At 39.2% G+C, this 27,522-nt stretch overlaps 1 protein-coding gene across 1 annotated transcript in view; it reads left to right on the forward strand.

Moving 5' to 3' along the window:
• IL1RAPL2 (interleukin 1 receptor accessory protein like 2) overlaps positions 1-27,522 on the forward strand; it is a gene marked incomplete at both ends in the record, with an annotated part of 1,067,560 nt that overhangs the window by 548,172 nt on the left and 491,866 nt on the right. The window contains one exon of the mRNA XM_082681729.1: positions 17,562-17,748. Within this exon, the coding sequence (XP_082537855.1) occupies positions 17,562-17,748 (187 nt within the window). The remainder of the gene's footprint in view (positions 1-17,561; positions 17,749-27,522) is intronic.

Raw genomic sequence — 27,522 nt, forward strand, 5'->3', positions numbered from 1 at the left:
CTAAATCTACCCAAGCCAGCAAATTAATTCTTCTTGTTTTTTGTATATTTGTAAACATTGAATTGTTTTACTTTCCTAACAAAGAAGTATATAAAGAAGTAAAAACCCTCTATCCTACTGCCCCTACCCTACTCCATTTTTCTGGAAAAAAAAGTTTTTTTCCAGAACATTTCTATGCTTACATAAATCCATATGTGTGTGTGTGTGTGTGTGTGTGTGTGTGTGTGTGTGTGTATCACATACACGCACAGAATAATGAATAATGTGGGGAGAGATTTTGTTTCACAAAAAAAACACAATTGGCCATCATATTTGTTTTCATTGAACAGTGCAGTGGACATGCCTCCAATACAGTATGCAGGATCTACTTCATTCTTTTACATATTTCTTGTGTTTTCAAGATTTCTGCAGCTATCTCCTTCCCTATGGCCCAAGTTTCTCCCATATTCAAAAGTACTCTCTCTCTCTCAGTCTTGTACCCTACTTCACTCCTTCCCTTCATAGTCAAAGGTCCCTGAAGAAGAGCCCCCCTTCACTGAGCACTTCCTCACTTTCACTCACTCCTCAGTCTTTGCACTTAGGCTTCTGCCATCTTCGGCCCCCCCACTCCCCTGATCTGCTCAAAGATCAGACATGGCCAGACCCAGTGAACACTTTTCACCTCCCATCTTAGCGCCCCACCCCCTGCAGTCCTTAGCACTGCTGAACACACTCCCCTTGCAACTCTCTTCCCCCTGTCTCGACTACTCCTAAGTATTTCACTGTCTCCATGGTTCCCAATTAGGGGCGATTCTGCCCTCCAGTGGACATGTGACAACACGTGGAGACATTTTTGGTTGTCACGATTTTCTGGGGGTGTGGGGTGTGCTACTGGCATCTAGTGGGTAGAGGCCAGGGATTCTGCCAAACATCCTACAATTCACAGGACAGCCTCTGGAAATCTAGCCCCAACTGTCAGGAGTGCTGAAGCTGTGAAATCCTACTCTATAGGGATATAAATAAGCCCAAGGTTTCTGTCAAGTGCAGGCCCTTTAATAACTAGCTAGAGATCTGGCTCCAAATCCTGATAATGATTATGCATATCTGCCCCCAAAGGAGAAAACTCAGAGTCACATCCAGCTGCTGCAGAAATATCCCAGAGTTAGAGTTAGGGTCAGGGCCATGAAAGCTTCAGTACCTAGGTTCACAGTCCCCAGTTAATGTTCAGGGCTCCTCCAGTTGTGTCTCAGTCTGGTCCAGGTATGACTCCTCAACATGTTTCCACCTGTGGGCTAAACCATACATTTAGCCCCCATCAACACAGCTTAGCCATCAGAGGGGGAGATGCAGACCATCCTCCCCCTCCCCCTTTCACCCTCGCCCTCTGAAAATTGATTTCACATCGGGGTATGTTCTATTCTACATTTCTGAATTCACAAGGAGCTTTGTAGCCAGATTCCTCTCCCACTGTTATCCTGGTGATGGGAGAGAGAAAATCTCAGGATGGCAAAATACTGTGGTCAGTGGTCTAGACCAGCAAACCCTCCAGGCACTGTCAAGTTGCTGACTAGCCTCCTTGGCAGTGACACAAGTTCCCTGTTCAGATCTGTCCCCAGTTCTGCCCACTGGGGACTGGGGAGGATTCTCCTGTCATGGGGCTGAAAAACTATAGTAGTCCTCGTCTGCAGCTGGTGCTGGCGTCCTCTGTATGCAGCCCTGAAGGATTCCTTTAGGGGTGGCCCTGTTGTAAGCCCGGGGTTGACCCCAGGCCTGTTTTGATTGTTTCTCATGATATAACTCGCCCAGAACATGAATGAGCTTCCTGTCCAGTTCATTGCTGGAGACTTGTGATGCAGGAATCCCCACTACCCATCACTCCCTGATGCACCTCCCCTGCCAGTTCTGACATTTTCTTTGATGGTTTGTGGTTTGCAACTGCTCTTCTGGTGTAAATTTCTGGCTTGGCAATAATCTGGTTGCCCAGAACAAGAACCCTGTGAAGTTAGTTTAAAGAAAAAAGGATCTGTGTAAAGTGGATTTTCACTCAGCACAACTGCAGGAAGTGAAAAGTGGTCGGGCTGCCACTCTGCACGTCTGGGGTCATGGGATCAACTCCTCTCTGCTTCTCTGTCTCTCTGCTCCCTGGGGCCTCAGACTGTGATTCCCTAAAGGGCACTGGGCCTTTGTAGAGCACACGGTTCTGTTCCCCCACAGCCAAGGCCAGGCCTCAGCTGTGGCCTCGGTGTCCATGACCCCGACCTTGCCCCCGACTCCCAGTGCCCCACAGCTTCATTGCCCAACACCACCCTGGCTATGAAATCTGCCCCACTGCTTCATTGCCCGACACCATCCTGGCTATGAACTCTGCCCCTCTGTTCAGATTCTCTAGTGTGAGGATCTGTTTGGCTCAGGATGGGTCAAATGTCCACTCGTGCTCCAGTCATCTACAGTCTAGTTTCAGGGGTGGTAGGGGAAGCAGAGACAAGGGTGTTATATACTGTCTGCCCAGGTCCACCAGATGCTAGAGTTGGGGAGAGGCACACACAGAAGAGGCAGTAGTTCTGGGGTGTCGAGTACTAGTGCTCTGGAACACAAAGACGGTCATCAGAACACGTCTGTCTCTCTAGATCTCTCTCTCCGTAAGCCCCCAATCTACAACTTCCCCGGCCACCACCCCATACCCTACCTTCCACCCCATTTCCCCTCCTCTCTCGCAGCTCCCTTGCCCCATTCACCCACCCTTTCCTTCCACTCTTCCCAAGCCCGCCCCCACCCCTCCCCCTCCCTCTGAAAATTGATTTCCCATCAGGGTACGTTTCTATTCTGTTTCACATTTCTGAATTCAAGGGTTTTATAGCCAGATTCCCCTCCCACAGTGGAAGCAAGTTTTCTCCCCTGGCCTTTGAAGTACTGGAGGTCTCCCCTGCTGGTGGCGATCAGAGTCCCTCCCGTCTCTTTGTGGTTCTTGAGGGCCCATTCCCTGGCCCCCCACATCAGACCACAAGCTAGAATCAGAGGGCCCCCAGCAGGGAGACGTCTGAGATGGAGCTCCTGCTGTGAACGGTGCTGCTGGTGGGGAGGACGTGGGTGCGTCTGGGAAGGGGAATAAGGGGCATGAGTGTGAGGATGGGAATGAGGCAGGGAGCTGGACAGGAGACTGTCCTGTGAGACAGTCCTGTGAGACTGTGCGCCTGGACTTCGCTATCCCAGGTAAATAAAGCGTGGCTGTGTCCATGGACCTGAGCTCTCCCTCCCTCTGCCCACCAGAGGTGTAAATTTTCTGGTTCCCAACTCCGAGAAGCTGCATAAGGTCTCCACGCAGCTCCTCTGCTCCCTCGGCAGCTTCTGACCCTTCCACGTCCTTCTGTCTTCCTCCTCCTCCTGTGGCTCCAGAAGTGGCTGCAGTAGGAGCAGTGGCCTCTGCTTCTTCTTCCTCCTCACCTGCTCTTTCTGCCCCATCCCACTGGCAGTGGCCAGGCCTGGTCCATTTGCAACCGGCTCTTGGAGAGAAGTGAGCAGATCTGAGACCTGTTCTGGGGGTGGGGCGGCAAACAGGACTGGGGTGGGGGGCAGGCACGGGACTGAGGGCAGGTCGGGGGACGGGCCAGGGACCAAGTCAGAGTAACATGGGACTGTTCCAACTTCCAGAAACAGTGGGGGGTGGGAGGGGTGCATGAGGAAGATTCCCAAAACCCCCAGGACATAAGAGAACCCCCTACACTGTTGAAAGTCTTTGAAGGTGGGAAGAAACAGGAGTGGTCAGAAAAGATTCAGAGCCAAGAATGTGAAGTCCTTGTAATCAAGTACAAAAAGTCTCAAACACCCTCCCACCACCACCACCACCATAATGGTTTTACCACTCAGGGGGCCCTCCCCTCCTAGAGATGGAATGTTCTAGAACAGGAAACAGCCCCAATCTCTCAGTAGCCTCTGGCGCCCCCCTTGCTAGGAAGGTTCTGTAGGTCCTGTTCTAGACACAGCCAGATTCTGATACTTGGTCAGGAAACTTTCTTTAAAGGGCCATATAGTAATTATTTGAGACTTTGTAAGCAAAAGACCTCGTCCCAACTACTTGTAGCACAAAAGCAATCATAAGCAATACTTGAAGAAGTAGCTATGTTCCAGCAAATTTTTATTTATAGAAACAGACAACTGGTAGGATTTGGCCTGTAGTTTGCTAACTCCTGATCTAGACTCATATTTCCTGTGTGTCCCATAGATATCCCAAATTCAAATGTTCATAAGTCAACCTTTTCCCCAAGAAATGATTTTACTCCTATATCCCTGTGTTGTTCAGTATAGAAATCTCAAAATCACCAAGACTACCTCCCTTTAATAACAATCAAATCAGTCACCAAGTCTTATTGCTAATACCTAAGGAACTTTTTTTGACATCCATTCCCATTTAGGGAATGCCCCTGTTGCTTTATAAATTATCTCCCTGACTTTAATCTCTTTCTAATTCCTAATATCCTCCTAACCTTTCCTATGATCACATTACTCTCAAGCTTAAAAAAAATTTGATGGCTTCATGTGACAAATTACTTGGCTTGATGTTAGGTCTCATCTCAGGCTAGCTGTCTCTATTTTCTTCTCACCCCTTATTTATGTACCCAAGGGACTAGCCATGCAGAGACACTTGTGGGTTTTAATTTATTTTTCCATCTGAAAAATCAGACATTCATTATTTGTTATATGAACATTATATTCTGTTCTATGAACTAGTTTGAAAAAGACAACATTTATTCTTTAAGGGTTTATATCAGATAGTGACAGAGGAAAAAAATGATAAATCAGGCATTAAAGTATTACATAAGAAGGTGGTTAAGTACCAGAGGTATAAATCCCACTGTTTTAGCTCTCTTTAAACATGTTATCATGTGTCTTCTTTCCATTTCAATTTTTGTATTTTAATTATCAGACCTTAGTGGGAAGGGTTCATGTTTTCCCTTGTTCTCGAGGGACTTCTGCAGAAAGAGCATTCAAAACCCTACACCTTCAGGAAAGCAAAGATCACCTAGTTTTAATTTTTTACTTCTGTATTATCAATGCTATCCAATTTTTTGAAAATAAATTTTTAGATCAAAAAAAAAAACGTAATGTAGAAATTGGAATGGTGAGGAAAGGGGAGATACTGGAGTCAGGGAGACCCATTAGGGGGATGCCACAGTAATTCAAAACGTAAACTAAGGGCAGTGGAATTTGGGATGGAGTGGTACATGAACAGAGCTTTTTGCTAGGTAGAATTCATGGGAATGCCAGAGAGGGGCAGGGATGAGAGAATGAGTAGGGTAATTCCCAGGTTTCTACTATAGGGAACTACGTTGATAGTGATGCTGTATACTTATATGGAGAATGAAGGAGAAACTGTGGTGGGTTCAACCTTTAGACGTACGGAGACTGTGGCACATGCCAGTTGAGATACCCTATAGGCAGTTAGATGTGTGAGTCTAGACCTTAGGAGAGACATCAGGGCTGGAGATGTAGTATTGAGAAGTGGAAGCTGGATTTGAAGCAGTGGTTAAAATAACCCAGGGAGAGGATATAGAACAAGAAAAACAGAGTGCCTAGGACAGATCCCTAGCTTTCCTCCCTTGACCTCTTCCTTTCTGCCACTGTCCACTCTCATCGACAGTTTTATAGCTTACCTGTTTACTTCTTTGCTGTCCCTTCTTCTAGCCTCAGAACATCTTTTGCCCTACCTTTTTTATTCCTTCTATAACACTTTAAATGTGAACTTCAGCTTGTGATCACTTGCCTCTGTATGCTACCATCCTTCCACTTCTGCTTATAAACACTTTTAGGAAATAAAAGATAAATAATTTCTTTTGGCCAAAGGATTGGAGGAGGGAGAAAATGAAGACAGGGAAACCTGTTAAGATCCTACTTTAGTAGTACAGGCAAGACACTATTAGGGCTTGAACTGTGGCAGGACCTAGGTGAAATATCAGATAAGGAGAGAATTTTGAAATAGAATTAGCGAAACTTGTTAGCCAATTGTATAAGGGAGATAAGTATGGAGAGGTGGAGTGGAGATGACTTTGAGGCATCTGACTTGAGCAACTAGGTAGTGATGCCTCTAATCATGATAGATAATACAGGAGGAATAACAGACTGTAGGGAAGAGGTACTAAGTTCAGTTTGGGACTGATAAGTGCTTTCATGACAGTAATATGGAATCATAGTTAGATGGATGTACTAGGCTGGATCTTAAGAGAGAGGATAGAGCTAGAGAAAAATATTATACATTTGGATGTCTTCAGCACTTAGTTTGTGGTTGGAATCTAGTGCTTGAACAAAATTTCTGGAGATGAAGTTTGGAGGGAGAGAAGAAAAACACAAATAAGCAAGCAAACAAAACAGAGGCAGGAAACCTGAGGCCTAGGGGAAGATGGCTAACATTCTGGAGATAGCTCAGGGAAGAAAAGCCAGCAGTAGAGTTATAAGGAGTGGTCAGAGAAGTAGACAATCCTAAGTGAGAGATATCTTAGAAGTAACAAGAGATTTAGAAAGTTGAAGGAGAGTTACAAGTTTCAAACTATGCATGGAGGTAAGATAGGCTGAGGGTACACAAGAGGTCATTAGATTTGGCTAGTAAGATGTCCTTGAGTCTAATTATAGAAATTCAAAAGAATTATGGGGAAGAAACCAAATGTTAGTGGGTCATAGAGTGAAGTTATAGCAGCATGCAGAAATTTTGAATGTTTACCAGTCTTTTAAGACCTCTGACAGTGACAGTTATGGTGGGTAGGCAGGGATCAGAGAATAGATCATGGAGGCATAGGATATGACAGCTTAGTTGCTAAGACAACTAACTTATATAATTGTCAACACAAAGATAGAGAGAATATTCTGGCTACTGTATGAGGAGCAAGATAACCACATATAAAGGAAGCTCGGTGCTTTTGAAGTATTTGCAATATAACTTGGACGATAAAGCAAAACTTTTGTGAATATTATAAGAATAATTATAAAACTACTTTTTGACAGATACAAAAATATTAGTGTAATCTAAATAGGAAGCAGTGAAGAAGTAAGAAATACAGTTGACCTTTGAACAACATGGGTTTGAACTGCATGGGTCCACATAGGTGCCAGTTTTTCTCAATAGTAAATACTACAGTATTACACAATCCACAGTTGGTTGAATCATGGATGCAGAACCACAGATGGAGGAACCATTTATATGCAGGGCCAACTATAAGTTATATGTGGATTTATGATTGCACAGAGCATTGGCACCCCTAACCTCCTCACTGTTCAACTGTAGTTATAGTCAGTGAAAAATTGTCTTCAACCAAACAATAAATCAGGGGTCACTCGTAACATGTTGTGGGTTATGATAGTGGCGGGGAATCTTTTGAATTTCCCTTGATTATTCCCTTACCTTTACCCACATGTCGGTCAGCCACTGGCAACAGATTTTTAACTAGTTACCCACACCCCTAGGTGGCAGATTGCAATTGCTTTCCTTGAGAATGGTGACAAACTTGCCACAGGAAAGATCCAAAATTCTCAGTTATCTATGAGTGGGTTATTTTACACACACACACACACACACACACACACACGCACACGCACACGCACACACACACAGGCAATATTTTTCTTGAGTAGGTATCTGACTTAACTACTCCACCCCCAGATAAATTATAGGTTTTTTTGAATTCAGGGTGAATGATATTTTGATAACAAATTTTATCTTGAGCCAGTAGTTTTTAGAATATATATAATTTCTATTGTAACCTGGTCCATTGGCTACTCTTTCTTTAAACAACAAAACAAAACATCTAGATTTACTTTACAGTTTGGTTTGGGAGTCAGTGGATAATGTATTAATTATACAGTGGTGATGATGTAAGAGGGGGTTACTTTCTATGGAGCACTTACCACATGTCAGGTACTGTGCTAAGAGCTTTAAATTAACTCATTGTTGAGAGACAATTCCCTATGGATCTCTTGCATTTCTGCATGGCTTATGCACAGAGGCACTGTCCCTTGTCCCAGATTATCTTTTCAGGGATGTATGTATAGAGAACAGTCGTAAAAGGTAGAAATTGTGCCTCCCATCAGAGCAAATGACAGTTTTGCTTGCAGCCTTGGAAAATATAGATAGTATCTCCCTCTGGAGCAAAAGGCAGGCATGCCTGTGTCCCATTATTAAAGAGTTGTGCCTCCTAAGCTTGGGATTCCTGTCCTGTAATGCAGCCTACTGCTTGTGCTGGTGTCATCTGGCCCTCTTTGTATTGCCTTGTGGGAACTGGGTTTGGGGAAGCAAAACAAATGCTGATATTCTGGCTATTTCTATTGCTGTGAATAATTAACTGTCCATTGTTTCTGACCCAAGAGTCTCTTGTCTTCTACCAACACCCATGAAAATTAGAAGTATGGTAAAAATCTCAGACCCTACATGTTTTTTAACACTTGTGTAACAAAACAACTCTATTAGGATAACTTTTATTATTCACATTTTACATATACAAAAATGAAGCTCAGTGACCTGTCTAAAGATCCATGGTTAGGGCATGATAGAGTAGGGATTTGAAACGAAGCCTCTCTGACCGTAGTGGCCACATTCCCAAGCAGTGAGAATTCTCAAGTCCAGTTCAGTTCAAGTCCCTGGGTTGACCTTTTCTTGGACTGCATCAAGAACCATTAGGAAATTATGTTTGAATAGTCCTGGGTTGGAGATTATCAATGTCATTCCAAAGGCTGAGTGTTCATTTCAGCAGGGGAGAAGTTAATAAAGTATTCCCTGTTCACACCTCCAATGAATCCTTGTTTGTTTATTAACTGTGTTTCTACCTAATGGAACGAATGTACATAAATTCAAACCTATTATATTGACATTATTATAGACTAGAGATATCACCCATGAAAGATAACATTGTTTATTAAAAAACAAACAAAAAACACAAAAATCCCTGAACTCTTCACAACTATAAATAAGGTTATTTGCTTATAGACTGAAAAGTAGAAAAGTGACATTTTCAAAAGATCTTGTATTCCCTCAACTTATTATAGCACAGATATTTTTTGTTATTGTGTTAAGTTTACATCTGCTTTTTTTAATATACCCAATCAGCATGGCACATAGAAGTTTCTCAAAAATGTCATTTGAATTCATCTAAAAGGTTGTGGCTCTTCATAAAATGATAATATTAAGAAATTGGTCAGAGCTTTGGCCCTCTTGGTCTTTTCTTGAAAAAAGACTTTATTTTTCAGAGAAGTTTTAGGTTCATGATAAAATTGAGAGGAAGATACAGAGATTTCCCATATACCTCCTGCCCACATACATGCATACACCATTATCAGCATCTCTCATCAGAGTGGAACATTTGTTACAATTGATTAACCTACATTGGCACATCATTATCACCCGAAGTCCATAGTTTTCATTGTGGTTCACTCTTGGCATTGTACATTCTATGGGATTGGACAAATGTATAGTGACATGTATCTACAGTTATAGTATCATAACGAGTATTTTCACTACCCTAAAAATCCTCAGTACCCTACCTATTCATACCTCCCCCCAAATCTTGGCAACCACTGATCTTTTATTGTCTCCATAGATTTGCCTTTTCTACAAGGTCACATAGTTGGAATCCTGCAGTATGTAGCCTTTATAGAGTGCCTTTTTTTTTTCTTTCTTAGTAACATGTATTTAAGGTTCCTCCATATCTTTCCTGGCCTGATAGCTCATTTCTTTTTAGCACTAAATAATATGCCATTGTCTTAGATGTACCACAGTTTATCCATTCACCTAACTGAAAGACATCTTGGTTGCTTCTAAGTTTTGGTAATTATGAACAAAACTGCTATAAATGTCTATGTGCAGGTTTTTGTGTGGACATAATTTCTTTACTCCTTTGGATGGATACCAAAGAACATGAATACTAAATCACATGGTAAGAGTATGTTTCGTTTTGTAAGAAACTGTCAAACTATCTTGCAAAGTGGCTGTACCATTTTGCATTCCTACCATTAATGAATGAGTGTTCCTGTTGATCTGCATCCTCACCAGCATTTGGTGATGTCACTTGTTCTGGATTTTGGCCATTCTGGTAGGTGTGCAATAGTATCTCATTGCTTTAATTTGCATTTCCCTGATGACATATGATGTACATCTTTCCAAATGCTTATTTGCCATCTGTGTACCTCCTTTGGTGAGGTGTCTGTTAAGGTCTTTGGCTCATTTTTATGTCAGGTTATTTTCTTATTGTTAAGTTTTAAGAATTCTTTGTGTATTTGGGATAACTTTATTAGATGTGTCTTTGGCAAATATTTTCTCCCAGTCTGTGGCTTGTTTTCTAATTCTTTTGATACTGTTTTTGGTAGAGCAGAAGTTTTTCATTTTAATGAAGTTCAGCTTATCAATTATTTCTTTCATGGATCATGCCTTTGGTGTTGTAATTTAAAAAAATTATTGCCATATCCAATGTCATCTAGGTTTTCTTCTTTGTTGTCTTCTAGGAGTTTTATAGTTTTGCATTTTATGTTTAGGTCTGTGACCCATGCTGAGTTACTTTTAGTGATGGGCATAAGGATCTGTGTCTAGATTCATTTTTTTTTGCATGTGGATGTGCAGTTGTTCCAGTACCATTTGTTGCAAAGACTGTCTTTGCTCCATTGTATTGCCTTTGCTTCTTCGCCAAAGATCAGTTGAGGGCTTCCCTGGTGGTTCAGTGGTTAAGAATCCTCCTGCCAATACAGGGGACACGGGTTCGAGCCCTGGTCCGGGAAGATCCCACATGCTGCAGAGCAACTAAGCCCGTGTGCCACAACTACTGAGCCTGAGCTCTAGAGCCCACGAGTCACAACTACTGAAGCCCATGAGCTTAGAGCCCATGCTCCACAACAAGAGAAGCCACTGTAATGAGAAGCCCGTGCACTGCAAGGAAGTGTAGCCCCCACTTGCTGCAACTAGAGAAAGTGTAGCCCCCATGCAGCAAAGAAGACCCAACGCAGCCAAAAATAAAATAAATAATTTTTTTAAAAATGAAGGCAAAGGAAAAATTTCTCAGATTAAAAAAAAATAGGGAGGGTGGGAGGGAGGGAGATGCAAGAGGGAAGAGATATGGGAACATATGTATATATATAACTGATTCATTTTGTTGTAAAGCAGAAACTAACACACCATTGTAAAGCAACTCCAATAAAGATGTTTAAAAAAAAAGATCAGTTGACTATATTTATGTGGATTTATTTCCAGGCTCAACATTCTATTCCATTGATCTATTTGTCTATTATTTTCCCATTATCACAATGCCTTAATTACTATAGCTTGATAGTAGACCTTGATGTCAGGTAGTGTCAGTCCTCCAGCTTTGTTCTTCTCAGTATTGTAGTTATCATCATCTAGATCTTGTAAATATTTTGTTAGATATATATCTATGTGTTTCATTTAGGGTTTTCTAAAATATAAATGGTATTGTGATTTTAATTTCAAATTTAAAACTTGTTCATTTCTGACATATAGGAAAGCAATTGACTTTTGTGTATTAACCTTATATCCTGCAACCTTGCTATAAATGCTTATTAGTTCCAGGCATTTTTTTGTCAGTTCTTTCAGATTTTCTACATAGAAAATCATGTAATCTATGAATTTTCATGTCTACTGCATTAACTAGGACTTCCAGTATAACGTCGAAAAAGAGTAGTGAGAGAGGACATACTGCCTTATTCCTGGTCATTGTCGGAAAGCTTCTAGTTTCTCACCCTAAATATGTTAGCTGTAGGGTTTTTTGTAGATATTCTTTATCAAGTTGAGGAATTTCCCTTCTAGTCCTAGTTTACTGAGAGTTTTTATTATGAATGCGTTTTGGATTTTGTCAAATGCTTTTTCTGTGTCTACTGATCTGATCATGTGATTTTTTCTACTTTAGCTTGTTGATATGATGGATTACATTAATTGCTTTTTGAATGTCGAACCAGGATAAATCTCACTTGGTTGTGGTGTATAATTCTTTTTATACATTATTGGATTTGATTTGCTAACATTTTGTTGAGTATTTTGCATCTATGTTCATGAGAAATATTGGTCTGCAGTTTTCTTTTAATGTCTTTGGTTTGGGTATTAGGGTAATGATGGCCTCATAGAATGAGTTAGAAAGTATTCCTTCTGCTTCTATCTTCTGAAAGAGATTATAGAGAATTGATATAATTTCTTTCTTAAATATTTGATAGAATTTACCAGTGAATCTATCTGGGCCTGGTGCTTTCTGTTTTGGAAGGTTATTAATTATCTATTCAATTACTTTAATAGCTATACGTCTATTCATATTGTCTGATTCTTCTTGCATGAGTTTTGGCAGATTCTGCCTTTCAAAAAATTGGTCCATTTCATCTAGGTTATCAGATTTGTGGGCATAGAGCTGTTCACAATATTCCTATGTTATCCTTTTAGTATTCATGGGATTTGTATGTCCCCTCTTTTATTTCTGATATTAGTAATTTATATCCTCCCCCATTTTTTCTCCTCTTGGTCTTTTAAAGTATTAACATTTCATGTTTGCAGTTATATGTACTTATTTCTGCACTCATCTGAAAGTCTCCTTTTCCACACAAATATGTTTTTCAGTAAAATCTTCTTATTTTATAATGATTCTCAAGAAATGGAATTCACCAAAGGGCCTAATATCCTGTTTGTTTATTCATTTGTTTCCCTTCCCTGAATTGGTATAATATCAGTTCATAGTTCTTTTGGTTTGAGGACAATATCATCCAGTAATGGTAGATTGATTAATTGATAGTTATGCATAGTGGTCAATTCACATTTCAAAAATATCAGAAAACAAACTTGGTTTTAGTTTACTAACCATTAGATAGTTCTGTGATTTTCAAGGAAAGCATTTTGAAATGAAGATAAGACAGTTGAAGGAACCATTTAGAAAAGTTTCAACTATATCCTGACACATTTTTTCTGGGCTTCTGCTTTTAGATATGAAAGAATTCCCTAATTTATTTAGTTTATTTTCAGTAGGCTAACCCTGGTGATACAGCAAATGCACTTAAACTCATATTTTGAAATACAACTTTAGATTTTATAATATTAGCATGTTTTATAAATGGGAATTGGAAAGGGGCATCTGTATTTCTCATGTATGTTTTAAATCCTAGGTCTCATTTTTCCCCTTAGGAAACCCAAGATGATCAACATTGTCCCTTAGAAATATTTCTGCAAAAAAAGTGTATAAATTATGACCTAAAGTAGCTAACATTAAACCTTTGGAATAGAAAGCAAGGTTTATTTACAAATTTGAAAATTCTGTGCTGTGCATTTTAATAACAGTGTTCTTTAAGTGTTATCTGTACACATCTGCATTTCTTTCTGTGAGCATCCCCAAGTTGGTGTGGATAACCATGAGTTAGTTCAGCTGATAGCACCAAGTTCTGAGAGTGGCCAGGGGCTAACAGCCAGAACCTTGGTTCTAAGCCACTGACCAGCTATATGATCTTGACTAAGTTATTTATCCTCTCTGTGTCTCTGTTTTACTCCTATACAAAATGTAGATGATACTTACCGTGCACCTTTTCCTGGATTATTGCCAGAATTAAGTAAGACAAGAGATATGGAAATACTTGAAATATTACAAATGTATACAATTGTAAGGCATTGCTGCAACATCACTGTGAAGGCCCTTTGCTCATGTTGAGCCTGAATGTGCTCCTTGTCCCCCTCAGGATGTGAAGGGAGGACAGAAAAAAGTACAATTCCCATTCTTGCACACTCGTCAGTCTGCCTCCTCAAACTTGCACAGCTCTAATTGTACCTAATGAAAGAAAAGTAACATTTTTAGGTCCCAGTTGCAGGAAACATTTTAAATAGAACTGGCCTGCGGCATTTTTCAAAGTAAAATCTATATAATGCAAGATTATTAACAGGAACTGTGCCAGGGCTGGATTACACAACTAATCAAAATCAATCTGAGTCTCAGACTGTCAGGCATCCTTGATCACACCTTCCCCAAGTCAGCAATGGAAACAACAGGACTCACACCAGGCCTTGTCTTGAGTTCCGGAGAATTTGGTCGTCATCAAGGACTTCATACTAGGGCTTGCTCATGGGGTAACAAGCAATCTGTCAGCAGGCTTTTACATGGTAAAGACCAGAGCAAGAGTGAATTCATGCAGAGCCCTGGTCAAGATTGTTTGTGGATAAGGGTTAGAGAATATTTCCTCCTTCAACCTATCAGCCATTTCCAGGGTGGGTTCCCTGCCCTCATCCTCATCCCAAGTTAATGAAAGTGCTGCTGGCATGACCTACATAGTGTATACTTTGGGCATTTTGGAGAGGGAACACGAAACCTTGCCTAGGGGTCTGGGCTTTATTATAGAAGGTGTTTGTCTAAGAAACTTGCAAAAGGCTTAGTGGAACTCTTACTAACAATTCGACCTCCAAAGTTCTGGCCTTTGCCTAGTAGCTGGTATTCACAGTACCTGGAAGTTCCTTCTTGCCTTAGTTGCTTTCTCTTGATTAACTTCTTTTTGTGCCTAGGTCAGTATATCTTTTTGATCCTTTCAGACCTTCATGGCACACTGGTACTAGGCCTTTTGCCTAACTGACCTCTTCTAGACTCTTCTCTCAAGTGGCACCCCAGGCCAGTGGCATATCTTAACCCATCACTGCCAATGTATTGTTTTTATTATACTGATGATTGTTCACAATTACTACATCACATATAAATTATAATTATTAATTTATCAACAATATATGTAGGAACTAATACAAGCGGTAAAAACAAAAAAAAAAAACAAAAAAAACAATTCTAATGGCAGTCTATTAAATATTTACTATGGGTCAGATGCTGTGTTACATGTTTTATATTTGCTTAATAGTTACAGCAGCCTGGAGAGGTCAGATATTATAACCATTCCAACTGAAAACAGTAAACTTGTTTTTGCTTAAGTTTGTATAATAAAAGAGCTTCCTCCTCCAAACTCCAGTGGAGCCACCATAAAGGATTTATCCTCATTTTTCAGCTGAGGAATCTGAGACTGAGAGATGTTACATAACTTGCTCAAGGACACAGAGCTAGTTGAACCTAGTGGATCTTAGTTCAAAGCTAGTGCTTTGTTATGAAACCACAATATTATATTGGTCCCTTACTTAGTCTATCCTATTTTATCCTCAGGACTAAATAGATCTGGGATAGTAAGCTCCTTTCAGGGAACTGTACATTCTGTCTAATACTTCTATTGTTGAGACTGCTGGACAACAGCTCTCTCTCCCTGGGTTTGTAACACAAAAATGGGAAGATTTCACCTGTATGGATGGATACCATGGAACAGATATGATCAAAGTCTGTGACATTAACAACTGTTCATAATATTTTACATTCTTAGCAGAGGTGATTTTCTTTCTGCTTCGTTTAAAACTTTTTAAAAACTGTGACCATTTATCTTCGTTCCATCCCCTATACATACCCTAGTCCTCCTTGTCTCCCAGATATAGTCATTATAGTTTTTTCTTTGCTGGTATGCTGATGCACCAAATTTGGCTAATCCTTACCCTGGTGGTACAAGAATACCTGCAGAATTATCTTGAGTCATATTTAAACAGGAAATGTGATATTTGACCAGCCACATACACACATGACTCTGTAGAATGGGGATGGGGTGGTTAGTTCCATAATGAGTTTATGCAAAAGTAGAGCAGGGAGGACATGTCTCTTGAATACATACCTTTTGATGCCCACACATTTAATCAACTAACATTTACTAAGCCCTTGCTATCAACTTAGATCCCAGGAATAGAGTGATGAACAAGAGCAACAAATTCTTTGCTCACACTTAACAAAAAGCACATGATAGAAAATCAAAGAGAAGAGCAAGTATAAACAACCATGGCTCAAATAGGCTTAGTATATTCAAGAAACAGAGTAAATACGATTGCGACTGCACCCTAATGAGTGAAGGACAGAATGTTACAATAGGCCACATCATGTAGGATGTTAAAGAAAGCAAGAAGACATGGGCATGTTTAGCACTGAAGTATTGAAAATGGAGTCAAGAAGAGCCAAATTGATTGAACCAAATTTTACCTTATTGGCTGAGACTTAAAAACATTTCTGGTGGCTTTAGCTTCATGGCTCTTAAAGAAGCTGTCAAACATCTAATAGAATTAAATGTTCTTACATTTGATCCCTAGTGGCCATATATTAAACCCTAAGAACCTACATTGAGGAAGAGAGAAAAGCAATAGCTCACAATCTACATTGTATAATGGGGTTACATCTGAATATCAGAATGGAAGTGTATCTTCAGATGACACAGGCATCACATAGTCAGGAGTACTTGCCAGTAATTAACTTCACTAGAAATCCAAGTAGCAGTCATTTTGATTAACTTAGTTTGTAAACCCAATGGGCAGCAGCCATCTGCACTCCTGTGTTTTGTATGGTGTCTGGCATATTGTGAAATTTCAATGAATACTAAGAAGTACAAATAGTAACAATCATTTGAGGCCATCTTAAAATTATTGGTTGGCATGTTAATCCCATTTATCAGGATTGTTTTTACTTAGTTGTAAAAATACTCGGTTTTGAATTATCCCTGGCACTTTTGTTTTTTAACAGCAGGTATCCCTTGATGTTTAGAACACATATGATTCTGAAATGTCTCACCAAGAGATTTACAGTTGACCTTCTTTTGAGTCTTACCAGGCTGCTTCTGATCTCTTCCTCATACTTTCCAGATTTCTTTTGTGAGGTTGATATCTTCTGGAGTCTAGGTAGAGTAGGGTAGGGAAATGTCATGGGATATATATAGGGAAATGAAGGCAGAATTCAATTTCATAAATACCCTTCTATTATGGGTTAGCCCAGTAATGTCCAATTTCTAAAGCAGCTTTATGGTAAAATTCAATGCTGAAATTCCTTTATAATTCTAGTTTTGATGAATAAAATTAATCCACTCTGCTAGGATTTGTTCTTTGTAGGAACCCAAATTTGACCCCTGACATATCTCAGTAAACACCTTAAAAAGCTATGTGAGTTAATGGGTATCTTCTATATGTTGATCTGTTTTTATTTTTATTTTATATTGGAGTATAGTTAATTAACAATGATGTGCTAGTTACAGGTGTACAACAAAGTGATTCACTTATACCCATACAAGTTGTTGATCTGTTTTTTGGTATGTATCCTATAAAAGAAAATGTTGGCTTAGAAACCAATGGAAAAATTAACAATCCTTGGAATACCTGTTAAGGGACTGGCCATAAGGGCAAACCAGAAATGGCTATAGCCCTAGTTATAGACTTTCTCATAAGTTTTTGCTATCAGATTGTCAACATAGCAATGTTTACCACTGGGAAAGCAGTCTGACTGTTTTACATTTCAGAAGATGGGTACAGCTGCTCTATGTAGCTATCTCATGGCCAGAGATGTCCACATTAGCATTTTGTTCCATATCTTCATGTCAGTTGAAGTAGAAAAATGTTCTGTGTTGTTTCCATGTTGTTTCTGATTTCTAGGCAAGGTCCTAAGTGGAAAAGTCAATATTCTTGAAATATACAGAGTAAAAACATAGGTGTAAACACCCAATAAAGCCATTTTGCTATTTCTCTATCCCTACAGAAACTCGACATATTGCATGAAGGTGTCAATGTCCTTGACTGTTGCAGAGAATGAATCAGGTCTGTGCTACAATAGCAGGATCCGCTATTTGGAAAAATCTGAAGTCACTAAAAGAAAGGAGATATCCTGCCCAGACATGGATGACTTTAAAAAGTCCGATCAGGAGCCTGATGTTGTGTGGTACAAGGTAACTCAGCATGATGTCAAATGCATTTTTTTACCCTAAGTCAATAGCTGGCTTGGGGAGATAAAAAGGGAGAGATTTTATTTTGAGTTTTGGGTATTAGATATTTCACTGAGAAGAATCAGCAGATCCACAGCTAAATAATTCAGAGCTATGATCCCTATATATTACTGGTTTTCATGTACTTCCATCAGCAGGTGTCAGAAGCAATCCCAGCTTCTCCAATGACTAAAAATAAGGAAAATATCCCTTTACCCCAACTCATGAGAGCAAATGGGAAGAAGAGTGAAGACTGAAATAACACATGAAAGAAATTATTTGAGGGACCTAGAAATATTATTCACTGTTAGGAACAAAGGCCCATCTTTACAAGGAATGGTGCTTACAAGAAATAACAACGATTATCATGGTCTATATTGTGAGAACCACTGCAGTCAGTGCAGAGGAGAGAAATGGGCCCAGTGCAGGATATGTGAACACTGGAAATAACGTGTTTATCTGGAAATAAACCACACTCAAAGGTTGTACAGATGAGAGTTGAATGAAGGAACTGTTTACAGAGGTGTGGTTAGGGTTAAGGGAACCAAAAAGGGAAAAAGCTGTAAATTACCGCTCCTAGGTCTAGAGTGGCAAGGGGAAGGAGCTGTATCTCTGGAACCTGGCAAGAGCGGAGCAGGCCTGTCAAGAGCTGTGGCCTTAGAGGAGCATATTAACTGTGGAAAACAGAGAGGGAGTGGATAGAATGGACACCCTAACCCCTCTTAACTCCCGCCTTCTGGTTTCTTGCTAGTGTCTTCCCTCCCACCATGTGAGTTCAAACAGAATTCAGAAAGCAAAACCAGGGGGTAGAATCAATAGTCTTCAGCTTCTCTGGGCCCAGAGTAGGTCAGACAAAGGCAGAGCATGCATCTAGGGCAGGAAGCAGAAAAATAAACATACAACCTTTCAACTATGATATTCTGGCTGCGAGCCTGGGGCACTGTGGTTCTAAAAGAGGACTGAGCACCCTCTGCCACCTCTGAGCCACACTGGTTGGCCCATGGTGACCATATATGACTATATATGGTGGCCAGAGGTGACCAAGGGGGTTTTCTGCACAGGTACTGTGCACATTATTGCAACCAAACATACATAAAAGGTAGGACAGGTTGTTTCTGTAGTATCTGACAGACCCTCAGTTTCCAGGAAAGCCTAAACCCTAGCTCCTACAGTTGTCAGGTGCTTTTACATTTGGAAGTTCCTCTATCTTCATGCCTGGGGGAACTCGACAAGAGACAGCAAGATCATGTCCTGAACTAGAACCTCAAGTCTCTTTGTGAAGTGTCATCCTCCTTTTTTTTTTCTTAATATTCTGACACATAAAAAGGAAGATGATGTTCATTATGCATAAATATAGAATATCCATACTTAGTGGGACCCTTCATGCCATCATCAGCCTTGTTAGTAGTTCTTTTTTCTTTAATTTTTTTTTTTTTTTTGGCCACGCTGCATGGCATGTGGGATCTTAGTTCCCTGACCAGGGATCAAACCCGCACGCCCTGCAGTGGAGGTACAGAGTCTTAACCACTCGACAACCAGGGAAAGTCCTAGCCTTGTTAGTATTTCTTAATCACTTACTATGTGCCATTTGCTGTGCTAAGCTTGGTCTCTATGTTATCTCACTTAAGTCTCAATGCAACTCTGTGTGGTGGGCGCTATTATCATCATTTAACAGAGGAAAAAACTTGAGTCTTACAGGAATGTAGAGACTTGTCCAAAGCTACTCAGCTAACAAAGCTTCATTTTATATTCAAGGCAGTGTGGTTCCAGAGTCCATTTTCTTAATCACTAACCTCTCCTGCAATAGGCCTGGAGCTAAACCCAGCCTCGATTGCAGGCACTTCTTTAAGATGAGTAAAAAAGGTTTTATTTCAATTTTATACTTCAGGAAGGGAGGTTGACTAGCTCAAGGGTTAGCAGCTAGGAGTAAACTCCAGGTCATCAGCTTTCTCTTACAGTGTTCATTCTATCTCATCTTTTTGTCTTTTCACTAAATTCTTTTTTCCCCTTTCTTCACATCTCTATACATCACCATAGTCATTGTCTACCAAAGCAGTTTATTCCTTGGAAAAAGCTAACCCTCACTCTTTCTTAGAAATGGACCAATGATGGTGAAACAAAGGGCTTTTCCAGCTCTGCCTGGATAATAACATTTAATATTTGTATAACATTTTACAATTGATAAATAATAAGCATAATGATAGGTAATATTTATTAAGTACTTACTATATGCCAGACTCTATTTTAAGTGCTTTAGATGGATTAACTCAACTTCTAGTTTCTCAGTCTCAATCTTATGTCTTATGTAGGTATTATTATTATCCCCATTTTACAAAAGACATGACTGGAGACTCAGACGAGTTAAGTGACTCAACAAATGTCACACAGCTGTTTGTGACTTGCAGTTTGGCTCCTGGGCCCTTCCACTTAGCCATTACACTATACAAATGGATCAGGATAAAAAATTAAAACCAAAAGTTAAAGAGTCTGTGAAGCTCCCAAATGCATTGTTAACCCCACTTTTCACACATGGTTTTAAGTAAATCCTTGAAAAATTGACATATTAGGAAAACGTTTCCTTTTTCGCCAATACTTCGATAATCTGCCTTGCTTGCTTTGTAGTCTGTGCATTTCCTACCAGACTGAACATGAAGTGATTTTGCTCTGGCTACAACAATGAAAAAAGGAGGACACATTTGTCTGGAGTTAATTCCGGTGCATATCCAAAGTTAGAAATGTACAATGTATTATCTCCAGTGTTTTAACAGTGAAAAGTATGTGTTGCATGATCCTTTTCCCAGACTTCTTTTCAAATATATGTAATCTTTAAACTTGTTTACTTTCCAACCATCCTGTTATGGCAGGCCTTTGAGGACTATTCTTCCATGCCTGCAGGTAATCACAGGTGAATAGGAAGGTAGAGGTGGCTCATATGGCACTGGGGCGTGTTCATAAAGATGAATGAGTAAGCCTATCCTGGTTGTCCTTGGAATGTAAGAGATATGCATAAGGGGGCTGTAACTCCTCTATCTGAACTCTGTTAGCAAAAGGAAGTGAGGAGAGGGGCTACACTTTCAGCACTTCCTCCTGACGCTATGTATGGGGCTTAAATATTAGAACAGAATATACAATTATGTCAATGCTTTTGGAAACATTTTTGAAATGAGAGATAAAGATTATTTTCTTTATTGAACTAAGAACACAAGAACAACCTCATTATTCACTGAGAACACTTGACACAAGAGTGTAGAGTCCCTTTATCCCATTTCTAAACAAAAAAATTCCCTAACCTTAATAGGACATTAGGAATGAAAATACAAATATGTTCCTTGGGGTAAAACGCATATCTGTGTCATTAGTTACCTCTGCTGATAAAAGGCTGATGTTAATGAAGTCAAGTCTTCCAGTTTGAATCCTCCTTTTTCTTGCCACAATTATCTTAATTTCAGATGTTTGCCGTTGGTTATAATGGAATGGTTGAGTGCATTATGGATAGGTCAGTGCAAATTCATTCATTCAGTTAGTATATATATACTGGGTGCCTACTATGTGCATGTTGACTATATATATCTAATTCATTTTTAATAGCTGTATCATAGTTCATAGGCTAGATATAACCTTGCTTTATTCAACCATTTTTCAGATGGATATTCAATTTTTTCTAGTTTTTTAAAAATAATCCAAGTATTGCAGTAAACATCCTTGAAAACATACTTATATCCTTACATCCATGGCGTACAAGATAGGAATGATCTCTGTCAGTTCTATTATTCAGTATTGTTTTGGAGGTTCTAGCTGATGCCATAAGAAATTTAAATGAAATACACTATACAAACATTGGAAAAGGAGGACAAAATAATCTTATTTTTCAGATTGTATAATTGTATACCAAGAAAACCCAAGAGATTAAACAACAACAAAAAAATAGAACTAATGAGATAATTTGATAAGTTAGCTTAATAAAAATATACAAACTATTCAATAATTTTTATTTTTGCCAGTAATAATCGGTTAGATATGTAAAGGAAAAAATGAAATTATCCCATTTACAACAATGAAAAACTGTAAAACACTTTGGAATACATTTAACAAAGATGGGAGGAGACCTATATAAAAATATAATTTTATTGAAGGACATAAAATATAGTCTAAATTAATGGAGAGACAGAACATATTTCTGCATTGGAAGACCTCATAGAAAAAAAGATCAGTTATTCCCAATATTATATAAATAAGTAATCCAATTTGCTAAAATATGAATTTTTAGAAATTAGACAACATGATAAACATTATAACATTCATATGGATGAGTGAATATATCAGTTTTGCAAATGAAATTTTGGAAGAAAACATTAATAAGAGGGGACTTAGTCTAACTGAGACTGAACTTACTGCAAAACAGTAGCAATTAAAATAGTAAGTTTAAGAAAGCATAAATAGATCAGTTAAATAGAATAGAGAATCCAGAAACAGATAAAGTATGTATATACGAGAATTTAGTATATAATAACATATCATTTTAATGGGTTTGGAGGGGGGATAACGGCTTATTAAAAATGATGTGCACATAATTGACAATTCACTTGCAAAAAAATAGATATCTGACTCATACCATGTTTAAGAAAATTGCAGATGGATTGTGAGGAGTTAATTTCATCTCCTAAATAATAGTCTAGGAATGACCATTTCTAAATGCTGTCACTCATTACAATGAGATAAGCTTCCAAAGTTAAGAGCTTTACAGTTATTTATCTTGCTAAACATTCTGACAGTTTTCTTTCTTTTTTTTAAATGCTAAGTTGGGTAGTATGGAGTTTTTTTTTAATTTAATTTTTATTTTATATTTGAGTATAGTTGATTTACAATGTTGTGTTAGTTTCAGGTGTACAGCAAAGTGATTCAGTTATACAGATACATATATCTATTCTTTTTCAGATTCTTTTCCCATATAGGTTATTATAGAATATTGAATAGAGTTCCCTGTGCTATACAATAGGTCCTTGTTGATTATCTATTTTATATATAGTAGTGTGTATATGTTAATCCCAAACTCCTAATGTATGCCTCCCCCCGACCTTTCCCTTTTGGTAACCATGAGTTTGTTTTTGAAGTCTGTGAGTCTGTTTCCACTTTGTAAATACGTTCATTTGAGCTTCTGCTGAAAAATCAGCTGTTAACCTTATGGGCATTCCCTTGTATGTTATTTGTTGCTTTTCCCTTGTTGCCTTAAATATTTTCTCTTTGTCTTTAAGTTTTGTCAATTTGATTAAAATGTGTCTTGGCATGTTTCTCCTTGGGTTTATCCTGTATCAGACTCTCTGTGCTTCCTGAACTTGAGTGTTTCCTTACCCATGTTAGGGAAGTTTTCAGCTACTATCTCTTCAAATGTTTTCTCAGGCAGGTTCTCTCTCTTCTCCTTCTGGGACCCCTATAATGCAAATGTTGGTGTGTTTGAAGTTGTCCCAGAAGTCTCTTAGACTGTCCTCATTTCTTTCCACTCCTTTTTCTTTATTCTGTTTTGTGACAATTATTTCCACCAGTCTGTCTTCCAGCTCACTTATTCCTTCTTCTGCCTCATTTATTCTGCTATTGATTCCTTCTAGTGTATTTTTCATTTCAGTTATTGTATTGTTTATCTCTGTTTGTTCTTTAAATCTTCTGGTTCTTTGTTAAACATTTCTTGTACCTTCTCAGTCTGTTCCTCCATTCTTTTTCTGAGATCTTGGATCATCTTTACTATCATTATTCTGAATTCCTTTTCAGGCAGATTGCCTATCTCCACTTCACTTAGTTGTTCTTCTGGGCTTTTATCTTGTTCCTGCATCTGGAACATGTTTCTCTGCCATTCCATTTTGTCTAACTTTCTGTATTTGTGGTCTCTGTTCTGCAGGCTGTAGGATTGTAGTTCTTCCTGCTTCTGGTGTATGCCCCCTCGTGGGTGAGGTTGGTCCAAGGTTTTGTGCAGGCTTCCTGGTGGGAGGGACTGGTGCCTGTCCACTGGTGGGTGGCGCTGGGTCTTGTCCCTCTGATGGGCAGGGCTGTGTCAAGGGGTGTGTCTAGAGATGGCTGTGGGCTCAGGACAACTTTAAGCCCCCTGTCTGTTGATGGGTGGGTCTGTGTTTCCACTCTGTTTGTTGTTTAGCCTGAGGTGTCCCAGCACTGGAGCCTTCAGGCTGTTGGGTGGGGCCAGGTCTCGGTGCCAAAATGGTGACCACCAGGGAAGCTCACTCTGAGGAATACTGCCTGGGGTCTCTGCCACCAGTGTCCTTGCCCCTGTAGTGGGCCACAGCCAACCCTTGCCTCCCCAGGAGAGCCTCCAAGACCCACAGGTAGGTCTGGCCCAGGCTTCTATGGAGTCACTGTTTTGCCCACAGTCCCAGTGCACGTGAAACCTTGTGTGTGCCCTTGAAGAGTGGAGTCTCTGTTTCCCTCCATCCTGTGGATCTCCTGTACACAAGCCCACTGGTCTTCAAAGCCAAATGCTCTGGGGGCTCCTCCTCCTGATGCCAGACCCCCAGGCTGGGGAACCTGACATGGGGCTCAGAACTCTCACTCCTATGGGTGAACATCTGTGATATAATTATTTTCCAGTTTGTGGGTCACCCACTCGGTGGTTATAGGATTTGATTATATCATGAAAGTTCCCCTCCTACCGTCCTGTGGTTTCTTATTTGTCTTTGGATGTAGAGTTTCTTTTTTGGTAGGTTCCAGTCTTTTTTTGTCAATGGTTGTACAGCAATAAGTTGTGATTTTGGTGTTTTCATGAGAGGAGGTGAGCTCAAGTCTTTCTAATCTGCAATCTTGTCTCCCAGAAAATCCTGACAATTTTCTTAAAGAGGGAAAAAGAAGGTCATTGAAGACCTTGTAATACCACAGCCCAAATGGCCGACACATTTTGGCTATAAAAATGGTTTGGCAAAATGCTTGGGGTTTTTGAATCCCTTTTGAAAATGTATTGATATTAGTATGTACCTTATTTTGTAACCATAAAATTGCATTCCATCCTGAAAATCTTAATCTATTTAACTAGAATTTTCAAAGATACTTTTATCCGGAAGGAATGAGCTAGGAATCCCATGAAGGCTTCAATTTTGTATGCCCTAAAACCACAATCAGTGACACAAGATTTAAGACCCGTTTATCCTTGTTTTTATTTTTAGGTATGACATTAGAAATGGGAAAATGGTTATTTATTATTTGCAAATTATAGAGAAGATGGGTTGCTATTTGAGGAATGGGTATTTAATATGTGTAAGAAGCACTGGTCTTTGAGCCTGGGGACCTGGATTCTGGTCACCATTACACCATTAATGTGGATGAGTAATTGGATGACCCTGGGCCTCTATTTTCCCACATATAAAATAGATATAACAATGTATGCCATATATCTCAGACATGTTATAAACATCTAATGACTAAAGTCCTTGATATTTGCTGCTACTATAGAAAGGAAAAAGTTACATAGAAAGCTAGAAGCAAAGTTAGGACATCTCAAACTCCAATTGGGAATTTAAGATTGAGGGTTTTTAAAGTCCTGTTATTCTGTATAATCTACAAACATAAAATGCATCCTTTTTACTTGAACAACTTGATGTGTTTTGGCAAATATATACACCACAAACAAGATACAGAACATTTTCATCATTGCAATTTTCTCCATGTCCTTTTGTATTCAGTCCCTTCCTCCAAGCCCCAGCCCTTGCTAAAAAGATATGTTTTCTATTCCTATGGTTTTGTATTTTCCAGAATGTCATATAAATGGAATAATATGATATGTAGCCTTTTGTGCCTATCTTTGCTCACTTAGCATAATTCATTTGAGATTTGTCAATGTTGTGGTATATAACAATAGTTCATTCCTTTTATTGCTGAATAATAGTCCAATATTCCACTGTAGAGATGTACCACTGTTTAGCCATTCACCCATTGATGACCATTTGCTGCTGGGTTTTGGTGATTAGGAATAAAGATCTTATAAGGTTGAGTTTTGACTGTCCAATTTCTGGATTTATCAAAATGATATGTTTTTGTCAACTTCTATAATTATTGACATGTTTGTTTTTCTCAAATTTAACAGGAGTTTGCTATTGATCTTTCCTAAATTGTTATAAGAATCCAGACTTTAAAGGGTCTTCCTGTGTATCCTTAATGGCATTAATGACATTTGAGGGATAAAAACAGATCAAAGTAAATTAAAGCCTTTTAAGCAATGTCTCTTTTTATAATCTGACTACCTTCTATATATCCATTAGAATGATCTTTTAGAAATGCACATCTGATCATAGTGTGCCACTATTTAAAGCACTCCAATGATTCTATAAAAACTTTTAGTTAGTAGTTCCTTTTTGTTGAGTATTTACAGGGCCTGACACTGTGCCACACATGTTCATTAATTAGCTAATTCAATTCTTAGAACAGTCTTATGAGATAGGTTATATAGTGACAGAGCTGAGATTTGAAACCTGACAGTGTACAAATATCTTAGAATGGAATTTAAGGCTTTTAGTATCTGGCCTCCGCCTACTCATTGCCACTCTCAAGAGAGCAAAACTATTCATATTTTTTTGTCCACTCCATGGTTTTTCACATCTGAGTTCTTCTACACATGTTATTCCCTCTGTCCTGTATGTCCTGCTTGCCTGCCTAACTTTTATATATTGTTCAAAACTCATTTCATTTGCTTATAGTAACCTATCTGTACACCAAACCTCTCTGTCATACCCAGTCTGGTATGATCTAGTCTGGTAATCTTGGATGAGCCAGCATTAGAATGACTTCAAATATTTCTTCTGTTCCTTTCTCACTTTCTTCTCCTTCTGGTATTCCCATTACATTTATGTTACATCTTTTGTACTCCTCTCACAGTTCTTGGATATTCTGTTCAATTTCTTTTCATTCTTTTTCCTCTGTTTTTTAGTTTGGGAGGTTTCTATTGATATACCTTCAAGCTCACTAATTCTTTCCTCGGCCATGTCCAGTCTATGAATATGCCTATCAAAGACATTCTTTATTTCTGTTACAGTGTTTTGATTTCTAGCATTTCTCTTTTGATTCTAAGAGTTTCCATCTCTCTTCTGTTCTTACATATTGTCCACTATTTCTATTAGTGTCATTAACATATTAATCATACTTATTTTAAATTCCCAGACTGGTAATTCTAAAATTTCTGCCCTATCTTAGTCTGGTTCTGATGCTTCTTCTTTCTCTTTGAACAGTGTTTTTTTCTGTCTTTTAGTATGCCTTGTAAATATTTTTAAAAATCCAGACGTGATGTACTTGGTAAAAGGAACTGAAGTAAATAGGCCTTTACTGTGAGCTTTTTTTTATGTTTATCTGGCTAAGAGTCAGGCTGTTTTTACTACTTGCTGTAGGTGTTAGAAGCTAAAAGTCTCTCTGGTGTCCTTATTTTTTACTTCCCTGTTATCTTTCTAGAGATATATATTTTTTTCTTTTTTTTTCTTTTTTTTTTTCTTTTTTTTTTTTTGTGGTACGCGGGCCTCTCACTGTTGTGGCCTCTCCCATCCTGTAGCACAGGCTCCGGATGTGCAGGCTCAGCGGCCATGGCTCACGGGCCCAGCCGCTCCGTGGCATGTGGGATCTTCCCGGACCGGGGCAAGAACCCGTGTCCCCTGCATCGGCAGGTGGACTCTCAACCATTGCGCCACCAGGGAAGCCCCTAGAGATATATTCTTAAATAAGGTCTGTGTTGTGCATTTCTTTCAACTGTAATATCGTGTT

Source organism: Grampus griseus, assembly GCF_964374135.1.
Source record: "Grampus griseus genome assembly, chromosome: X".
Lineage (NCBI taxonomy): Eukaryota > Metazoa > Chordata > Mammalia > Artiodactyla > Delphinidae > Grampus > Grampus griseus.